The sequence below is a fragment of the Bolinopsis microptera genome, chromosome 1 (genome assembly GCF_026151205.1).
Source record: "Bolinopsis microptera isolate Bmic1 chromosome 1, MBARI_Bmic_1.0, whole genome shotgun sequence".
In the NCBI taxonomy this organism is placed as follows: domain Eukaryota; kingdom Metazoa; phylum Ctenophora; class Tentaculata; order Lobata; family Bolinopsidae; genus Bolinopsis; species Bolinopsis microptera.
In genome coordinates, this window is record NC_087072.1 from 2,350,925 (window position 1) to 2,370,464 (window position 19,540).

Genomic DNA, 19,540 nt, shown 5'->3' on the forward strand with positions numbered 1-19,540 from the left:
AATTGATTCAATCTCTAAAAAGTGACCCTTATCTTAAAATGTCCTCAGAACAAGCTGTACAGAGTGCAAGTGAAACTGTCTAAATTCCACCCAACCTGCGAGGCTAAAGCCAGATGTGTAGGACGTCTTATGGCGCTGCAGGATCTGCTCCAAAACGTCATGGTAACTCTGGAGAACGTGTCGGACACTCTTGCTGACATGCATTTGTATCCTCTGGAGGTCGAAAGGGTCGCTGAGGATATCAAGAAATTGCAGGTAGGCATTATTAGTTTCTTTAATGAGACTTCTCACGGTTTAGTTTCAGAAATAATTATAGTGGTTCTCGTTGTAGAGTGTAGCAGTCTCGCTACTCAACATGTTTAATATTATTACCACAAGTGCTCCTCTATTTTTGACACGAATTGACGCACTACTATTCAAAATTTTCTAGAAGTTCTATTCTTGACTAGCATTGACGTAAGGCCGAGTGAAATTAGACTTTTTTCACATGATTGTTATGATTAAGAAGGTAATCATTGCACGTCAAGAATTACTTGTTTTTACGATTTGTAGCAGGCCAAATTAATTTGCTTAATCTCGTAAATTTTAAAGCTCGATCTGAACTTCGCATTATGTAATTGTTTACAAATCCGTGGGAAATGTCTAGTTTACAAGAAATTCGGACGACACCTCCAAAATGTCCAAACTGCGAAACATCCCGTGTAGTTCTCAGTCTCTTGTGAAGATTCTCACGTGGGAATACGTGACAAATACGTCATAAATAATCCACGCTTAGCACGTCACCCACTATTGACTTTTGGGCGGGGGTTCCCATTTACACTGTGAGATGCTGGACACTGTCAATTCAAATTTTACTCAAATTCTACACATTCCTTGGCTTGGTGGCCCTATTCTTCAGAAGTCTAAATAAACCCACCCAGCTTAGATCTCACTTATTTTTGTGTAATGATCTGTTCATTATTTTATTTTTCTAAGTTATACCATATCAAATCCCTCACATAATATGGACCCATAAATTACAGCTGATATCAGAAGACTTGGTCGGGGAAGATGAAAGTATCATAGAGATAGAGAGTATCCGGGAGGAACTGGAGGTGATTCTCAAAGATAGCCCTCTTCTTGTGGAGATAGGCCACCTACTGGACAAACGTGATACTATATTCATTGAGATCGACCAAAGATCGGTAAGTGTGCTTCAATATTAACTAAAACTAGATATTATCTGGAACTAGATATTATCTGGAACTAGATATTATCTGGAACTAGATATTATCTGGAACTAGATATTATCTGGAACTAGATATTATCTGGAACTAGATATTATCTGGAACTAGATATTATCTGGAACTAGATATTATCTGGAACTAGATGTTAATTTCCTACTTTGTACTATAAGCCCTACTTGGTAGTTATCAATTACAGCCTAACCTATATAACTTGTCCAGTAACAGTACCAGTAACAGTAACACGATATTAGAGTAGAGACAGTGCTAAAGTTGGTGATCACTCCTAGCAAGCCTTATCCTGAAGTATGGCTTTAGGGTAGATATGATCAGTAAATTTGTTGGTACTGAGTCAGTATCTACAAATTTACCGTTCATATCTTGGGAAGTACAGGATCTTGTGGATATCAATAATTAACTGACCAGTATACATGTACGATCAGCAGACCGTATAAGTCAGAGGCAGGGGGTGTTGAGCAATGAGCATGTGTATAGCAGAGCTGGGTATTTATAATTATATCCTATTGTTACTTAGTTATAACCAACATGTATGAGCGATGGTAACATTACCTTATATGGTAGTGTTACCATGGTAACATTACCTTATATGGACAGTGCTGACAACATGTATGCAACAGATCTGTTAGTTTGCTTGTAACGTTTGGTGCCAAATTTTCCCCACCTTCTCTTGGACTCTGTTATATTGTGGATAGGCACACAAATCCGAAATCACTACTTTGATAAGCTTCTTTTACATTTCACAGAGTGGCACCGAGTGGCACAGAGTGGCACCTGAGTGGCACCGAGTGGCACAGAGTGGCACCACCTCCAATTTAATGGTTTTGATTGTGCAAAGCATTAGCAGTTTACATGGAGACGTCCGCTCCATTTCAAATGTTGTTCAATCTGAATACATCTGAAATATTTGTCTGAAACTTGAGCCATCACTTTGATCAGGTGTGGGTTCTAAAGAACAACTTTTGATCTGCACCACTGTTATATTCTGTAGCAACTATTATCGGTTCCTCGTATATGAGCTTCTTCTTCTTTCGCATGTGCTTGCAGATTAGTCCCTAATGTTCTTGTGTTATGGAGGCTGGCTCTCTAATCAGATAATTAGTTACTCCCCCGTTAAACGGCTCAAAACTCACGAGATTAAATCCTGAAGTGATGTAGATTGAAAGTCTTCATAATTAACACATCCAGATATGAACTAAACTGAATATTTCTCATAAACTCGAGTAATATTACTGAGCATATCCGCATAGAACAGGTATACATGGTCGTTAGAAGGGCCCTTCAAGGTCCTCTCTCTCTGTTCAAGGTCCTCTCTCTCTTCCATGCCAACCGTTATGATCCGTATACAATATACATGCTGTTCTTATATCAGAAGAACCACCTGCTCATATTTAATTATAGTGCAGTATTATACTTGTTTTGTAGTGTTGGTATTGTCAAAAGTTACCAATATTTTGTAGTACACTAAATTGTATTTGAGTTCTATACTCGAAAATGTTCTATTTTGTGCTGTGGTTGTATTGTTTAGTCCCCGCTTAAGAGATTCCCAGTTTTGGCTATTAACCGTATTTTATTGGAACACACCGACTGACCGATCTGCTATACTCCAGCTACATGAATCATACTCATTCGAGTCATTTTGAGGGATATGAGATTTGATATAAAACCTGAGCGTAGAAGTGGTTTGCTTATAGCAGTTGCGAAGCATTCAGGACATTTTATCCGGTTTAAGGTCGGCTATTAACTTTCTACTACTACTAATTCGGCACGAAGTTCGCCAGATTACCCCCTTCATATACCCCTGTCCCGCATAAGGGCTCGCTAGTCCTCTTCAGTGTTTGTCCCAACTTCCTTCACTTACATAGACAGATAGGTTTACTTGCTAGTTACAACTTCAATAGCCAGAGAGTCGCTCTGACATGGGCACTGTTTTGTTTACCCTTATTAATATTTAAATACTTTCAGTGAAATCTCTGTTAATAGTTAATATTATGTTTCCTTTACTTTCCTTGCCTTAATGTTTTGATCCGTACTTCGTTGTGACTTTACTCTAAAATTCTCTATCCCCTTTTTGAACAACCTCTTAACCCTGTCTCCCTCTTCTAGCAAATATTATCTGGGGATAGTGAGCCCGGGATAGCTCACTACGACGTCTCAATAGCAAGGGCTCTCCACTGGCTAGAGGACGCCGAGGGTAAACTCAGGAAAGAACAGCTACAACCATCCTTTAAACTTAGATACCAGCTTCTTACGGTGAGTTTTTAAACTTTGTGTTTTATAAACTTATTTTAAGGGGGAGGGTTCACCCTGATTTTTTTGTGAAACTTGGTTTCGAGATAGCAGTTGACCAACAAACTAGGACCAGTGACCGAACTTTTGAGGGGGTCCCGGACCCCAACCGCCAAACGGTGCCCGCGGGGCAGCCACGCCCATATTTGGTCCAAATTAGGCCCAATTTAGCCAAATACCCTCAACATGCCCAAAACCCAGATTGTAGGTGCTCTACTTGTAGCTAGTGGTCCCTTGAACTCGTATATGAATTTTCATCAAAATTGGACAAAAAATGACTGAGTTATGAGCCAAAAACCATATGCCCATATTTGGGCATACGCACCAAATTTGGTCGATTTTGGCCCATAAATTGGTCAAATATCAATATTTTTGAATAAAACCAACTTTATATGGAAGGTAAGCCTATACTACACATTCTCTATGATTATCAGCTCAGTATCTACCTAACTGTGGATTCTGTGTTCAATTAATCGCAAAAAATGAACAAAATCGCCCATATCTCAGTTCGCGATATTTGCGAAACTGATTTCGTTCAAAACAATAGAACTCAATAGGGTTTCAATATTTTTACATGAAACTTTCAGAATCAACGTAGAATCGCATTTCGACCTTAAGTTTTAATATGGAATTTTGAGTTAGGCCTTTAAAAAAATTTGGCGGCCAAATTCTGAAATTTGCCGGGCATTTTTCAGAATTTGGCCGCCAAATTTTTTTAAAGGCCTAACTCAAAATTCCATATTAAAACTTAAGGTCGAAATGCGATTCTACGTTGATTCTGAAAGTTTCATGTAAAAATATTGAAACCCTATTGAGTTCTATTGTTTTGAACGAAATCAGTTTCGCAAATATCGCGAACTGAGATATGGGCGATTTTGTTCATTTTTTGCGATTAATTGAACATAGAATCCACAGTTAGGTAGATACTGAGCTGATAATCATAGAGAATGTGTAGTATAGGCTTACCTTCCATATAAAGTTGGTTTTATTCAAAAATATTGATATTTGACCAATTTATGGGCCAAAATCGACCAAATTTGGTGCGTATGCCCAAATATGGGCATATGGTTTTTGGCTCATAACTCAGTCATTTTTTGTCCAATTTTGATGAAAATTCATATACGAGTTCAAGGGACCACTAGCTACAAGTAGAGCACCTACAATCTGGGTTTTGGGCATGTTGAGGGTATTTGGCTAAATTGGGCCTAATTTGGACCAAATATGGGCGTGGCTGCCCCGCGGGCACCGTTTGGCGGTTGGGGTCCGGGACCCCCTCAAAAGTTCGATCACCGGTCCTAGTTTGTTGGTCAACTGCTATCTCGAAACCAAGTTTCACAAAAAAATCAGGGTGAACCCTCCCCCTTAAACATATTAACCATACTACTAACAGGGTTTATGTTATTGAGTTCGTAACTCATGACCCTCTTCTGTTGGAAGTAATATGTACTTGCTTTCACTTCTCAATCCTGTCTGTAATTTTCTATGAACAGCGTTTATTTGTTATTAACTACAACAACATGCTGCTTTTTCGAAAGTTTAAAATCCGCTATTATATCTTATTTACCGGTAGCTGATTCTCAGAATCTCAAAGAGTTAATGTTAAAGAAGTGCTTACACCGGGTTACACGGCCGTCCCAACAGTAGCAATTGTGGAGCAATGTATTCATCCAATCCCGGAAGATTGTTCTAGACGTGGGAGTCTACCTCTAAACTTATGCCAACTATTATCCACGCCTTCCCAATCCGTTCCCACGCAATCTTTTTAAACTAACAATCTTTGTAGCAAATAGTTGAACGTGACATATGGGACAACAATAAGTTATGGGCACGGGTTTGTCCAGCATGCAGACCAGCGGACTCCGGACGCTAGCACGCTGCTCCATGCACGGCACATAAGTCATTGTTTCCTTTAATTGGTCGTGCGTAGTTTACGTCGACTGTCCTCGCTACCACGACCCCCCTCCAACAAGGACCTTACTGACGTCCGGACATTTTACAGGTTCTACGGTCGGATGTGACACTGAAAGTGTGTCTGTTTGAGGACCTCAAAGAGGCGCAAGAGCAAGTCATCTCGTCTAGTGACGTAAGTTGTAGAGTTAACCCTGTTTAAGTGTTTGTCTATTGAATTTGAAGAATTATGTACCAATGTTCTGTTTATGTAATTTAATTTGAAATTTGAGGGCCAGTAACGGTGTATCGTCCCCCGTGTCACGTGATATTGGCCGGAGGTTAGAGAAGCTGAGAAGGGAGAATAATTAGCGGGTCAGGTGTGGTTTTCCGCTGTGTCATCCTCCAAAATTTTCATTTGCCTATTTTGTTAAATACAGGCTAATGTTATGACTTTTATTTATTGTCGGCTTCTGTAAATTTCTAAACAAATAATGCTCTGCAGAATGCATAAAAATGGTAACAACTTGTAATAATAAGAAACGACTGTAATTATAAAGTCATGCTCCATTGACTTAATAAATTCTAGATAATGCTCCTTTCTTGATAAAATGATAGAGACATTTGTGCCAACCTTTAGATTGCTCCAATTCGATACACTAAAACTAAATTGTTAACTTGGGATTACATCATCTCATAGCAACAATCTTTCGGAAGGAACAACAATTAATATTGCGGTATCCACAATTCGTAAATTCCATTTCACTGAGCATTTGCTAAAATTAGACGGGAGCCAGGACTATATTTGGCACAGTTTGCCCTACTGACTATATATCAGCTAAAGAGACACTGGCACGATCTCAGCCTCGTCTCGATGCACCCAACAATAGTTACGCGGTTTGATCACGGTACTTTATCTTTTCCGGGTCACTGGAGATGGCCCCATCTAGGTCCCTCACTAGTAGTATTTTAGTATTTTAGTACGCACTGTTGTCAGCAATACTAGCTTCCTTGCCGTGATCTAGCTGAGTTTGTGACGCACATGATATGCTTGGACCAGGGTCAGGGTTGGGTGGTGTGGTCAGTCCCACAGCCAGTCATCCTCCTCATCTGTCAGCCTGCTCTCTGAGCCAGTGATCCGGGCTCTAACCGTCCCTTGCACCGGCCCTGACCTGGTCCCTGGCACTTCAAATTGAGCGAGCAAGCAGATACTTAGACGATACATAGTTTCCATATTTTTTGCGTAAACCGGTCATACGTAATGATGACAGCGAAAGCTGGCATCTCCAAATGAATTTAGCAAGAAACCGAGCCGTCAATTGAGTCAAAATACGATTTACAGTCTGAGCTGATTGCCAAATGAACCTGGGTCTAACTGACCCCGTTCTCCGCTCCCAAATGAACCTGGGTCTAACTGACCCCGTTCTCCGCTCCCAAATGAGCCCGAGCCTAACTACAATTAGGTCGGCTAGGCGTTCCCAATTAACACGCCCTCTCTTCAGGCGTACGAAGTGCTGCTAGAAAACTACAGGAACAAGTTCCCAATAACTTCCCCCAGCAAGGGGCTTGGAGACACTACAGCCAGGAGCCTCGCTAAGAAGGAGGGGGACGCAGTTCACGAACAGTACTTTAGGATCAAGGAGGACGTGAACAGACTCGTGCTCGTGTGAGTAGATGGAAATATTTGAATTTTAGTTGAATTAGGTTGGAACTGTATTATTTAGGATACTGTTATGTTTTAGGGCTCTTGTTATGTTTAAAGGCCTTGTTGCTGGTCCTATCCAGGTGGGCCCGTATGACCGTACAACATTTAATTTAACATTTAAATTTAACATTTATATGTTATTAGTTATATGATATGCAGATTATATTGTAACATTCGATGTTGATACAGGTTGTATCAGTCATTGTTCACGTCACTTCATAAACTCATCTGACTCACTGACTTTTTCCTGACAAATCTGACTTTTCCGTGACAAATGACCGACTGAAGCGGAGACCCGTTTTTTAATTTACTGAATTAGTCATATTTGATATTACGAAGTTTGACAAATAGTCTATCCAAATATTGCCTTCTAAACTTTTGAGCAAACGCTCTCGATCAACTACAAATTATTTAATTTGATTGATGAGGCTGCTGACTAACGAGTGGTCTGCAGCAGAAAGCGTGACAGACGAATTAGTGCTGAAACTGTTGAGAAGTCCTGACGAAGGTGGCTTTCTTACTTAAAATTAAAAATGCGATTGGGATAGTATCAATGATATATAGCAGATAATTGTATTTCGCTATTATACATTTTAATACTTTCAACAATCAACGCTACTATATAACAAATAATTTGAGTATTGTTATGTAATGTGGTGGAACCGGGTGGAACCGGGTGGAACCAGTCTACACCCTCGCTCCATTATGTTATATATATATATATATATCGCTTTTAATACTTTCAACACTACTATATAACAAATAATTTGAGGAAACGATGTTACAGAGTCGACATATTTTAATGTTGCCATGGGGTGGCAAGTCCCCACTCCCCATACATCGTGGTCCGGTAGTTTTATTGCGTCCTATAATATATGAAATACTTGTTTTAATTTTAAACGAAAAGCTCGAATAATATTCCATCCGTACTTGTCCGTAAATAAGTTAGTAAAATAAATATAGCAATGATTTGCTTGATCAAGTAAATGGGTTATGGGTGGGATGGAGGGGGGGGGGGGGAGAAGGGGTTTAGACAAGGGTGGGTATAACGGAGAAGTATTTACGTCATTTTAAATTCCAAAAGTTGAAAGAGAAAATGGAGAAAATAACGGCGAAGTTCCCCCCTTTTGACACCCCCTCCTCAAATACCTATGTGTTTATTAGAGGGGAACTGTTAAAATTTCCTCAGACATGTCATCTGATATGAGATAGCAGTAAATAATCGCATATATTATATTATATGTATGTAATGGCTAATCTTATGATTCATTTTAATAATATTATGCTTCCTTTTAAATGTAGGAGCAAAGTAGGTTATTTACGTTCTTTGCATCGACGTTTATCTTCCATGATGCACAGCCAATCATTTCTCGTTTGTCTGGTCACACACGCTTTGAGATCAATCCCCATAATTTGTTTTTTACATGATGAAGTCTGCACAATAAGTCGAAAATGAATATTTGATTGTCGTTGAATATGTGCATAGTTTAAATTAATTAAGTTGTTTTTGCGACTTGTGGTCGCGCATAACATGCACGTAAACTATGCTAGTTTAAGTTTTATTATTTATTTATATTCGGTGAGTAAGCTTATTCACGTTTTTCTGAGGAAATCCCTGCAGTTTAGTCAAGGTTTACCACCTTACCACTAACGTGATCTTTGCACCAACGGTAATTTCCAACGTTCCTAAACCACCACATACAACCAATCCTTTCTTATTTCCCTGGTCACACACACTTTGAGCTGAATCCCAATAATTTGCTTTTCTGTTAACAAGGGTCTTGTTACGGGTCTTCTCCGCAAGCAACCTTTGTGATCATTTTCCATTGCGTTTGTTATGTTTAAATTTGACTATTGTTCAAATTGTGTTTTGTATTTACAAAACATACTCTACAATCTATACCTATAAAACGTAGTACGAGTTACCAGGGGCGCCAAGCCATCCTCTTAACTGAACCAGCTCCAGTTAAGTTTCTGGTTACATAATATGCACATTATTGATCAGCATGAGATAAGTGGAAAACGAACGAACGAATAGACTTCAACTAACAAGGCCAATGTGTACATTTTATTTCTCCTTTGTAGCTGCGATCTTAACAATTAAAACGACGACTTTTATTGAACGAAATATTTCGGATGTTCGACAACTTCATCAACCTATATAAATAAATTTATTTGTATTTGTAAAACTAGTTTTAAAAAGACTTTAAGTTCGTAAAGGATCGTCGCGATGAGATCGGAGATTTCAAAACTTTTAAGAAAAACGTTCAATTTTCTGACCTTTAATCAGAGGTCAGAAATTTTAAAACTTTTCCGATAAATTTTTTAACTATTTTTAGTGGCTAGGACTTTGTGTGTTGTTTTCGAGAATCGTTTTTTGGTTTGCTTTGGTTTCAGCCAGTTGGTTTTTATCGGTGTGGCAATAGAATTAATTATATTGTACGTATAGTATTTTTCTTGAACCATTAATCTGATGGTATCACTTTAACTTTATTCAGTAGATTTTTAATTTTGTTAGACCAGTGTTCGTTTTCTGATCCGAAGAGGAGAGAAAATAATTTGAGAGAGCCGCTCAGATATGGGCAACGTATTGTGTAAATTATTCAGTTAGTTCTTATACAATATCTTTGCTGCATAGTTAGGAGCGGGCTTTCATAAATAGAATTTTGCGGGGACAAAAGCCACTTTAAAAATCACTTGGTCAAACTTTCTACCACTTCAAATCTCGTGACAAACCAATACAAAAGTATTTTAACTGTACTGGTGTACTTATCATCTCACGATTCTCACTGAGAATGATTAACATAGACCTAGTACACTTACAGACCTCTGCAGAATAAGTCATTTTCTTGCCGTTCGGTCAGTCATTGGTAACATTAGCTTAGAACGCACAGCATTAAAGTACGGTATTACACATCAACTCATTATAAGATTAATTTACATACCATCCGATGTTATTGTTATGAAGTATTACGTTGCTTTGGAGCTCCATTAGTGTTTAAACAGTCATTTGTTAACTCTTGAAGTTTATGAAGTTAGCCTTAATTGATAATCTTATTTCATGCGACGGCGAATCTTTTAATTGTATTTGGCAAACTATTTTACTTCCTTGGGTCAGCACCTCGTAACTGGGATTTGTAAGTCAAATGACATGGTTTTAAAGGAAACTAATCTATCTGTGTAAATAGTAGTCATTAGTGTACATGGGCAGACCTGGAGGCCCATGACCCCGTACATTGCGAATCAAATCTGTGAATCAGCATTTTATTGATTGGAATTTATCTGTTTTCACAAGGAAATGAAGACCGTATTTATCAATTTACTAGTATTACTTGATCGTGATGGACTGTGTTCCGTTACCGTTATACTGGTATACATAGGCAGACCTGGAGCTGCAGCCGAGGCCCATACATTGAATGAAATGAAATTTATCGTGATGGACTGCGTTCCGTGACTGTTAGGCCTTGTACTGGTATACAGTCTTCTTCTTCCTACTTTACCTACATTCTGTTGCCTACCCTGTCGACAATTTTTGAAGAAATGTTTTCTTTGTCAATACTCTTCAATTATAAATCTAATAAACGTACTAAATGTAGCCTCGTATTGTCGTTCCTATTGTCGTCTATGTAGCTTAGTTACACCGCTAACTTGGAATGTCCTATGAACCTGGTAACATTAGTGTCCTCATTGTTGACTTTGTAGTTTGTATTGAAACCCTCGTGTGGACAATAGACGTCTCTACACTTTGGCCTTGGTTCGTTTCTGTTTAGCTTAGAGCCTCACTTGTTGAATTAAATTTATGGCAGCTTGCCACATTTTACCTGATATTGCTGTTACGTTTTGACAGGCTTTTACTTTGTAGAATGTACGATGTGGGAGACGAAAAGATTGTTTATTTTTTACGTTATTTCCGGCCTTTTAGGTGTTATGCATAAAGGGTTTACTTCAATATTTAATGCAATGTTTACTTCTGTCAACCCATAGTACCAATATGAACCAATAGTTTGATTAATCAAAGATTCGTTCTCTTTTTGGTTCACAAACCATTACATCCTTAGTTTGGGAATAGTTGTCCACAATTTGTGCTCCACGAAGTTTTGCAGTTTGGGCTATTTATTTAGTTTCAATGCTTGGTTATATATAACTAATAGTATAGTGATTAATAGCTTGATCTTCTGATTTCGTGATATATAATAAGAATATAACACTTAGTATAAAACAATAAAATTTCACCATTTCTTGTCATCAAATTGCTTTACCAGTTTTTTAGATCCACCCGCTCCAAGAATTGTGATGCAACATTCCATCACTGCATACGTGCCATGATATTACTTTTAATCTATAAAATATAGATTGCAGCGATGACAAATCAATATAATAGATATCCTGGGGCTATTTAGGATTATTATCTAGATTTTATTGGATAAAGCGTAGTGATCAAACGTATAACTAATGGTATAATATGTGTCATACAAATTAGATGCAAACACCATGTTATAGTAAAAGGCGGATGATATTGTTGTATCCAATGTTCATGGGTTTGTAATGCATCTGACTTAGTAATTCAAACTGAGTTCATCAAGATGAGACTCAAGGACCCAGCGACTTTATAATCCACCCCTAATCATAGACAATAATGAAATTAATTAATTACAATTAGTTTAAATCAATAAAGTAATAGCGGGAACTAAGTCAGATCAGAGCGCTCATTTTGTGTATTTAACTCATTAGGACCAACTGTACATCTCCAGTGATCCCTTAAAAGTGCTGTTACTAGTCTGTGTCACTAGTAACAGCACTAGTGAAATCACTAACTACCCAATTAATGTACTTTTAAAATTCTACAACAAAAACTCCAAATAATCTCCATTTTCAACTCTGTTAGATTGATTGTAGGTGTTGTAGTGCTCTTGTGAGTTAGTAGTAGGAAACGAATTAGGCTTCTTATTTAAATAATCTGCAAAGCAGCTGAGCAGATGCAGTCAGTCTGAAGATTCAGCAGCTAATCTCTCCACAACAATGTTGTCTGGATCACAGGTACATCTGCGGGAATATTGTTACTATGGTTACTAACTAGTTACCATGGTTAGTAACTAGCAGCTGAGCAGATGCAGTCAGTCTGAAGATTCAGCAGCTAATCTCTCCACAACAATGTTGTCTGGATCACAGGTACATCTGCGGGAATATTGTTACTATGGTTACTAACTAGTTACCATGGTTAGTAACTAGCAGCTGAGCAGATGCAGTCAGTCTGAAGATTCAGCAGCTAATCTCTCCACAACAATGTTGGATCACAGGTTCTCTTCCGCTTTTTAATGACTAAGGAGAATATAGGTGATAGATGTACTTTCTAGTACTATACTTGGGACATATCCTCCAAACAGTAAAGTTTGAAATATTAGCTGCTCATGCTGATTGGAACCATGATGCAATGCGAAAGTTCTCACTTCCTAGTATATTGGGCAGATTGCCATATATTGGGCATATTGCCATACAATGGGCATATTGCCATATATTGGGCATATTGCCATACAATGGGCATATTGCCATATATTGGGCATATGACAATCTGAACTCTAAAACGGTATAAAACTGCCGTGACACTTCCATAGTACACAACAATTGTACCCAGTCACAACATGATGTTCAGTTACCTGATATATATAAGGGGTTGCTGCCCAGGTAGTTCAGTCGTTGTTCTTGGATTTCTATAGACTAGGTCACTCGAACAAATCGAATAAAAATTCTTCTATACAATTTTTAGGTGGGTACGAGGGACCGAATATAAACAATCGTATTATAAGATCTAACGCTTCGTGATCTTAGAATACTGGAGCCTAATGAAAACGAATGAAAAATGAAATATTTCTCTACGAAACCAGAAATGACTATTAAAATGAGCATTTTAGAACATTTTAGAATTTCTTGTTTAATTCTCACGGTGTTCTTTAGATTTTGGCTTAGTTGTTTTGACCGTTGAAACGAATTGAACTCTAGCTATTACTTTCTATATGAGAAGATAAACCTGTTTCAATCTGGTTATTTCTAAACAAACCCGTTGTTTTCTTCAAGAGTCTAATATAAATAATATAAAGGGCATAATTTTAAATTTGGTAACTTCATACAAATATTTGTCCATAAAATCTGAACTGACAAAAAGTCTATAATCTTGATATTTCAACACTAAGTCTCTCGTGAATGACTTAAATATACATCTTTGTTGGGTATATTTTAATGTCGAAGCGTGTAATAAATGTTAGAATTTATTTATAATATAATATGAAGAGCAAGATTTCAGTCCAAAGGAAGATCAAAATCTACGAGGCACAAGTAGTCTCTATTCTACTCTACAACTGCAACTCCTGGGCTGCACCACTAGCTTCGTTGAATGAACTTGATATTGCTCATCGCAAACACCTCCGAAGAATCCTCAACATCAGATGGCCTACTGGGGTTATTTCTAATGAGGCACTCTATGCTCGTTGTTATGTCACTCCCTTGTCTGTGAGAGTCTCTAAGTTTCGATGGAGAATGTTAGGACATATCTTAAGAGGACAGGAAGACTCACCAGCATACACCTCTATGTTATTTGCTATAAATTCTGATATTTTTATGGAAGGGAGACGGGGTAGACCATGTTTAAACTTATTAGATGTTATTAGAAAAGACTTGACTAGTAGAAATCTTGATATTAGACTTAAGAATTTGACTGATTTCGAAGACCTTAGATTTTTAGCTTTAGATAGGGAGGAGTGGAAGAAGTTAGAAGATGGTTGATGTTTTTGTTTCCTTTTTTATGCGTTTTGATATCTATAAGGTGCCTAGGATGCTCTTTTAAAGAGATATTTCGTACTTTGAAAGATTTACTACTACTACTACTATAATATAAATATTATCAATGTTTGTGCACGTCTCTATCAGATGTAAGTGTAGAACAATAGGTAGTTCGCATATTAAATATTTGTTGAATTGTGTAATCACATTAGTACTAGCTATAACATATGGATGTACGAAGAATCAGAGGTATTTCCGAATTGAATCGCCGGCCCAATGCTAGAAGTCAATAATTTCCCAGCCTTACTTAACTTCACCCCTTCGTTGGTCATTCGTGAGAGTACAAGACTTTCAAACGTGACCCCGTGTTCAACGGATTGGTAATCAAATTCATGAGATTAGGAAAGATCTGCATTCCATTTCTATATTTAAAAAGGCGCAACTCTGACCAGTTTCTTGATAATTCCAGGGTTCTGTTTTCAAAGTCTCCTGAAAATGAAGGTTCTGGTAATATTCAACTATTGGCAGTGGTAAGGTGATATCTTAACCTCCAGCTGCCAGATGTGGTCATCATAGGGTCGCTATTAACCAGCAGGCACCACTATTAAGTTATGTGTAGTTTGTTGAACTGTTGAAATTCTATAGAATATTCATATGACGGACCTTTCTCTCCGTTATACAGCTGAAACTGGCTGCTCCATAATCACTATTGTTCAGGTTGTACTAACTAACTAAGTTGTAGCACCATTCGAATTCTTTCTTCAGTACAGGTGCTTAGTATTAATTTGCCTTTAGGTATCGTATATGATCAAATTAAGATATTTATTTCAATCAACTTGTCGTTTTCTGATATCACAGATCGTTCAATAAAAACTGCCGACCAGTATAGGTGTATTTTAAATGTACAGTTATTTCCATGTGATTATTAAAAGCTTGTACCATCAATGACATAAGTGAGTGGAAGTTTAAGACTAATTTGTTATATTTTTTCGGGAGCACTAATCTCTTCAACGCCGTGTTTTGGGTCTGTGTAATCCTTCATTTACATTAGTCAATTTTAATCAAATAGCGTTCTCAAGCCACTCCCGTACTAAGTCTACTAACAGCTCATTCTTATATTGAGGTTTCTTTTGCTGAAATTGGCCAAGGATCTCAGATGCTATCACTTCTAAATTTTAATCTATCAGCGGTCAAATCTACCGTTATGTTTTGATGCGTGATTTAATTCTCGTCCATTGTGCTTTTATTTTGTGTAGTTATTTTTACAAATTAATTGTGCAACAGTTAGGCTACATACCAAATATAATAAGCAAAAGGATTATATTATAAAGGAGTATGTTGCACATGTAAAATGGCAAACATGCTGTAGTTCGACAAGTACTGTAGTTCGACAAGTACTGTAGTTCGACAAGTACTGTAGTTCGACGTATGGTATTCGACCAATAACTCATGATGCTCAGCTTCACGCTTCTTCAAAACCAGAATGTTCCGGGGCCCACATTCGAAGAAATACCCAACATATTTACTGTCATTTATAATAAATAAAAGGGGGTTTTTCTTGATCAATCTATTTTATCACTGACACGAAATTTTGTTGCATCGTGAGAGTCGATCAGGCGTTGCTTTTATAATCGATGATTATCTATTGAAGACATATCGTTTGACTTTATACTCCCTACTATCTTCATAACAAGAGTAATTTAATTTAGGCCGGCTCATGACATTACATTTAGTTACCCTTGGTGCGATAAAAATTGTATGACTATTTCGGTAGGGGCTCTAGTTAAGCTAATTCACACCGCAGAGTAATTCTTGCAATGAAGTTAAGTACTTGTACCAAGGTTTAGGAGTTTGGCTTTAGTCGGTAAATATAATTAACTTCTAAACTATTGCCTGGCATTGATCTGCTGTTGAGTTGAAAAATATATTCAAATCAGGTACCTAATCAGGGTGGGGTTAAGAAATATCAAATAACGGAGTAGTTCGCTGTTTATTAGTCTCATGATTGAAATACTGATATCTGGATATTATCCGGTTGGAAGAGACAGAGTCCTTGTCTCTTCCAACCGGATAATATCCAGATATCAGTAATCAGGGTGGCCTTGAAGTAAATTAAAACATTTATCGATGTGCCTTGATACAATTTCTTTGCTCAGCTATTCTTTCGTTGAAGGGTTTATTTCTCGAATAAAACGCTTTTACTGCTTGTCTTGCTTTAAAGAAATGGGATAATACAAGCTCTCATCAGTATTAAGCATGTGCAACTCAATATTTGCTATGTACTGGTCATTAATCCAGGGAAGGTATCAAAACTCCCTTGTGAGTGTTACTACCCATTCAGGTAACTCCCTTGTGAGTGTTACTACCCATTCAGGTAACTGAAAGGGTGTTATTTAAGCGCTTCTAGTTCAGGAAGAGCCAAGTTTCTCGGATGATATGCTTTTATTTATAGTTAGATGTTACAGTTAGTTTCCCTTGTTATCGATAGTCAGAGGTAATATCTAATCGTATTATTTCTGAGATTCTGATGAGAATAGTTAATGAATGTTTTATAAAATAAACGTAAAAAAAGAAACAATAAGGCCATAATTATGACGGTATTTTTGATTCAATTTGAATAATATTTGTAATTCGTAAAAGCCGTACCAGGTTAAAATCGATTAAACAGGTTATCGGAAAGCGTAAAATTCCTAACATATGTAAATTGTAAATTCTGTAGACTAGAAAAAAAAAATTTACTTCCATATCAGTCTTGTAAAGAAATGGCAGATAGCCAGATGAAAATATAGCGGTGTCGGGAGATTACTGTGATTTTTCTGAAATGATCCCGTTTAAGTGTCATGCTGATAATATTATCAATAATATTAACTTATAGCGTTGTGATGATTGCAGATTTGCTTGATAGGTCCCCTTGGTATTGTTATAAAATATACGTCCAAGAAAAGGAATAATAAGGCCATTATCATAAAGGTCAATATTAATAATACGATTTGTTGTTCGTAATTAGGTTGTGGAACGGCGAATAACCATGCTATGTATTTCTACATTTTCTGATAAAAGTTTCAAATCAAATCAAGTGTCGTGTTAATAATATTATTAATAGTATTAACTTATAGTAAAGCGTCGTGATGATTGCAGGTCGGTATCCTTGGTATTGTTAGACCAAAGTATTTTGTGTTAGCTACAGTTCCTCCTACACTACTCACAGCTCGCCTATATTCGATTAATATTAGGCTCTGCTTGTACCTGATTTTTTCAATATGTTTTGTTTTGTCGTAAACATGTGTTTTAATCTACCTCGTGACCCGTGCTCCATGATGTTTTCTTTGTATAATTTCAGTTGTCACGTAAAATATAATTGTTTTCAGTTATTAACAACTTAAGACTACAATCGTTTACTCTATCACTACGTTGTAACAAGTTGTGTTAAGTACATTGTGTACGTACACACTGTTGATATGAGCTATACCTACTTGTGGCGGATGCTTAGTGAACTGTGGAATTCGTTAATGTGATATATAGAAAAATTTATATCATTTAATACAGATAACTGTTTTAACTGAATTCAATCGATCTGAATGAAACTCTGAAATTGACTATATGACACACACACAAACACAAACACAGTCACACTGCAATTTATCGTCAGATTCGAAAATAAGAATATGATATTGATCCTTCGAGGCACCCAGATATACAAATGTGTTCTCTTAGCTCTAAATTGCAAATGCTTAGATAATAGATACGGGATAATCTCGAAGTCATACTGCCGTATTTAAATTTCATGCTAATTTCATTTAATTACTGTAACTAACAAGCACACTTTTTAAAAAGCTCAAATTGAGCAACTGTTCAAGGTATATTCTGCTGTATCCGTTTCTACAGAGATATTAAAGTTTCTTTCGTTGCTATGTCCGGCTATTATCATGGCATGTGGAATTTGTATGACTTATGAATCCTGGTACCGGTTCTCTCGTGTCCCTGTTGATTATTGTGCGATTGTGGTTATGGCTACCAAACATTTATTCATGATGAAGTCCTAGTGGCTTGCCAATATCCAAACATAAATGTTTTGTTAGTCAATAATCCATATACCAGAACAATATTACATCTATCTAATATACAGTTATAAACTACTGTAAAGAACACCAAGTCAGCTTTCGTTAGTTAAACTTTCACGCTAAATTGATGAAAAATAGGTCACGCTATTTATTCGAACATACGACAAAAGAGCATTTAGCTTACACTCTGTTAGATTGATCCCGTGAATGAAGCGCCTGCTTAACTACATTGTTTACTTTATTGTCCCCTGACAAAGTAATAGCCATTAGGGTCTGAAAGTCTATTGTGAGCCTCTCTCCTTTTGATACAGCAACCTGATAAACAGTTTTAACTCTTATTTGTGATATTGATAGACCTAAACCTGCAATTTTCTTTCTGGTGTGATGGTTGGTTGCCACCTAGCTATAAATCCTTTCTAGATCCCTACCGTACATGTGTTGTACCACGTGACAACCCCGATAAGCAAAGTGTACAATGTGATAGTGTCACTTCCGTGTCACTTCAGTCCACTTCCTGAAAGGGTGCTGATCTTTCTGTTGATACATTTTGTAAGCAATCTGAAGGGTTTTTTTCTTGATTGTCCGGCAAGATTTGTACCATCTTTATTTTTGGCTATGTTTTTACAACTATGTTTTAGACCCATTTTTCTTTTTTTTTTGGGTTGGGGCACCCACTTTACCTTCCTATCGGAAGGCTACGTCCGTCTGGTGACTAACGTCTATTGGGGTCCCTCCGGTGTTTTAGACCCATCGTCAGTACTTCAGTAATGTTTCCACGTTCTTTTACAATAGTCAATATTATACCCTTTTCAAGTTACTTGCGAGAGGCACCCTTTCTTTTCTAGACGAGAATAGTAACATGGTGGGCTACTATAGGGGGTCCTGTGGAGTGTAGACGGGTGCCATGGGTCTCAGAGTTAACTCGGTCCTGCATCTTAAGTATTGTCTTACGGACAATCTTCTCCTTATTCACGAGCATTACATTACTTAACATTTTTGTCGTGTGAATATATTTTATTATAGAGTTATAGTGTTCAACGGGGCTTTTAGATTAGCGTCAACATGGAATGAGTAATTGCGTTCACTAAAGGTCATTCGTGTGGTGTAAAAGAATTCTTGGACAAAGTTGAATCATGGTTAATGCCGGTATGTGATTTCTTCGTCAACAAGTTTTTATTCTATTGAATATGTAATAATTCATTTCGTGCGTTATAAATATAATTTGTCTTTGTATGATTCAATCTGTTGTGTACGATTACAATCATCCTTTTATTTTCTATTCAAGACTTTTTACTTTTATCGTTTATAAATAATTTTCCACATTACTCAATATATTAATTCGAGATATCTGGAAAATTAATTCTTCACATTCTAAGGAACATTGGTTCATAAGTCTACTAAACCGTGACCAGCCTGACTTTCTTCTCCAGTGACCATATTGTAGTGCTTAATGAATTTAGATGTATTAGTGTTACCCTCAAAGGCAGCTTCGGAAACTTGGCTAGCAGTAGCAAGCAATTTATTTGCTATCGTACATTAATGTAGACTGTCACAGTTTTGCACGCTACGTTTTGGTGTTGCGT

General features: G+C 37.1%; 2 protein-coding genes across 2 annotated transcripts in view; one reads left to right on the top strand and one right to left on the bottom strand.

Moving 5' to 3' along the window:
* The window catches only part of LOC134817291 (double-stranded RNA-specific adenosine deaminase-like), a 536,580-nt gene that overhangs the window by 205,574 nt on the left and 311,466 nt on the right, over positions 1-19,540 (bottom strand). The gene's annotated exons all lie outside the window — the stretch shown is intronic.
* Positions 1-19,540, top strand: part of LOC134822554 (plectin-like) — a 122,566-nt gene that overhangs the window by 60,649 nt on the left and 42,377 nt on the right. Inside the window, exons 20-24 of the mRNA XM_063833668.1 lie at positions 49-255; positions 1,023-1,184; positions 3,348-3,494; positions 5,530-5,613; positions 6,920-7,083. Coding sequence (XP_063689738.1) covers positions 49-255; positions 1,023-1,184; positions 3,348-3,494; positions 5,530-5,613; positions 6,920-7,083 — 764 coding nt within the window. The remainder of the gene's footprint in view (positions 1-48; positions 256-1,022; positions 1,185-3,347; positions 3,495-5,529; positions 5,614-6,919; positions 7,084-19,540) is intronic.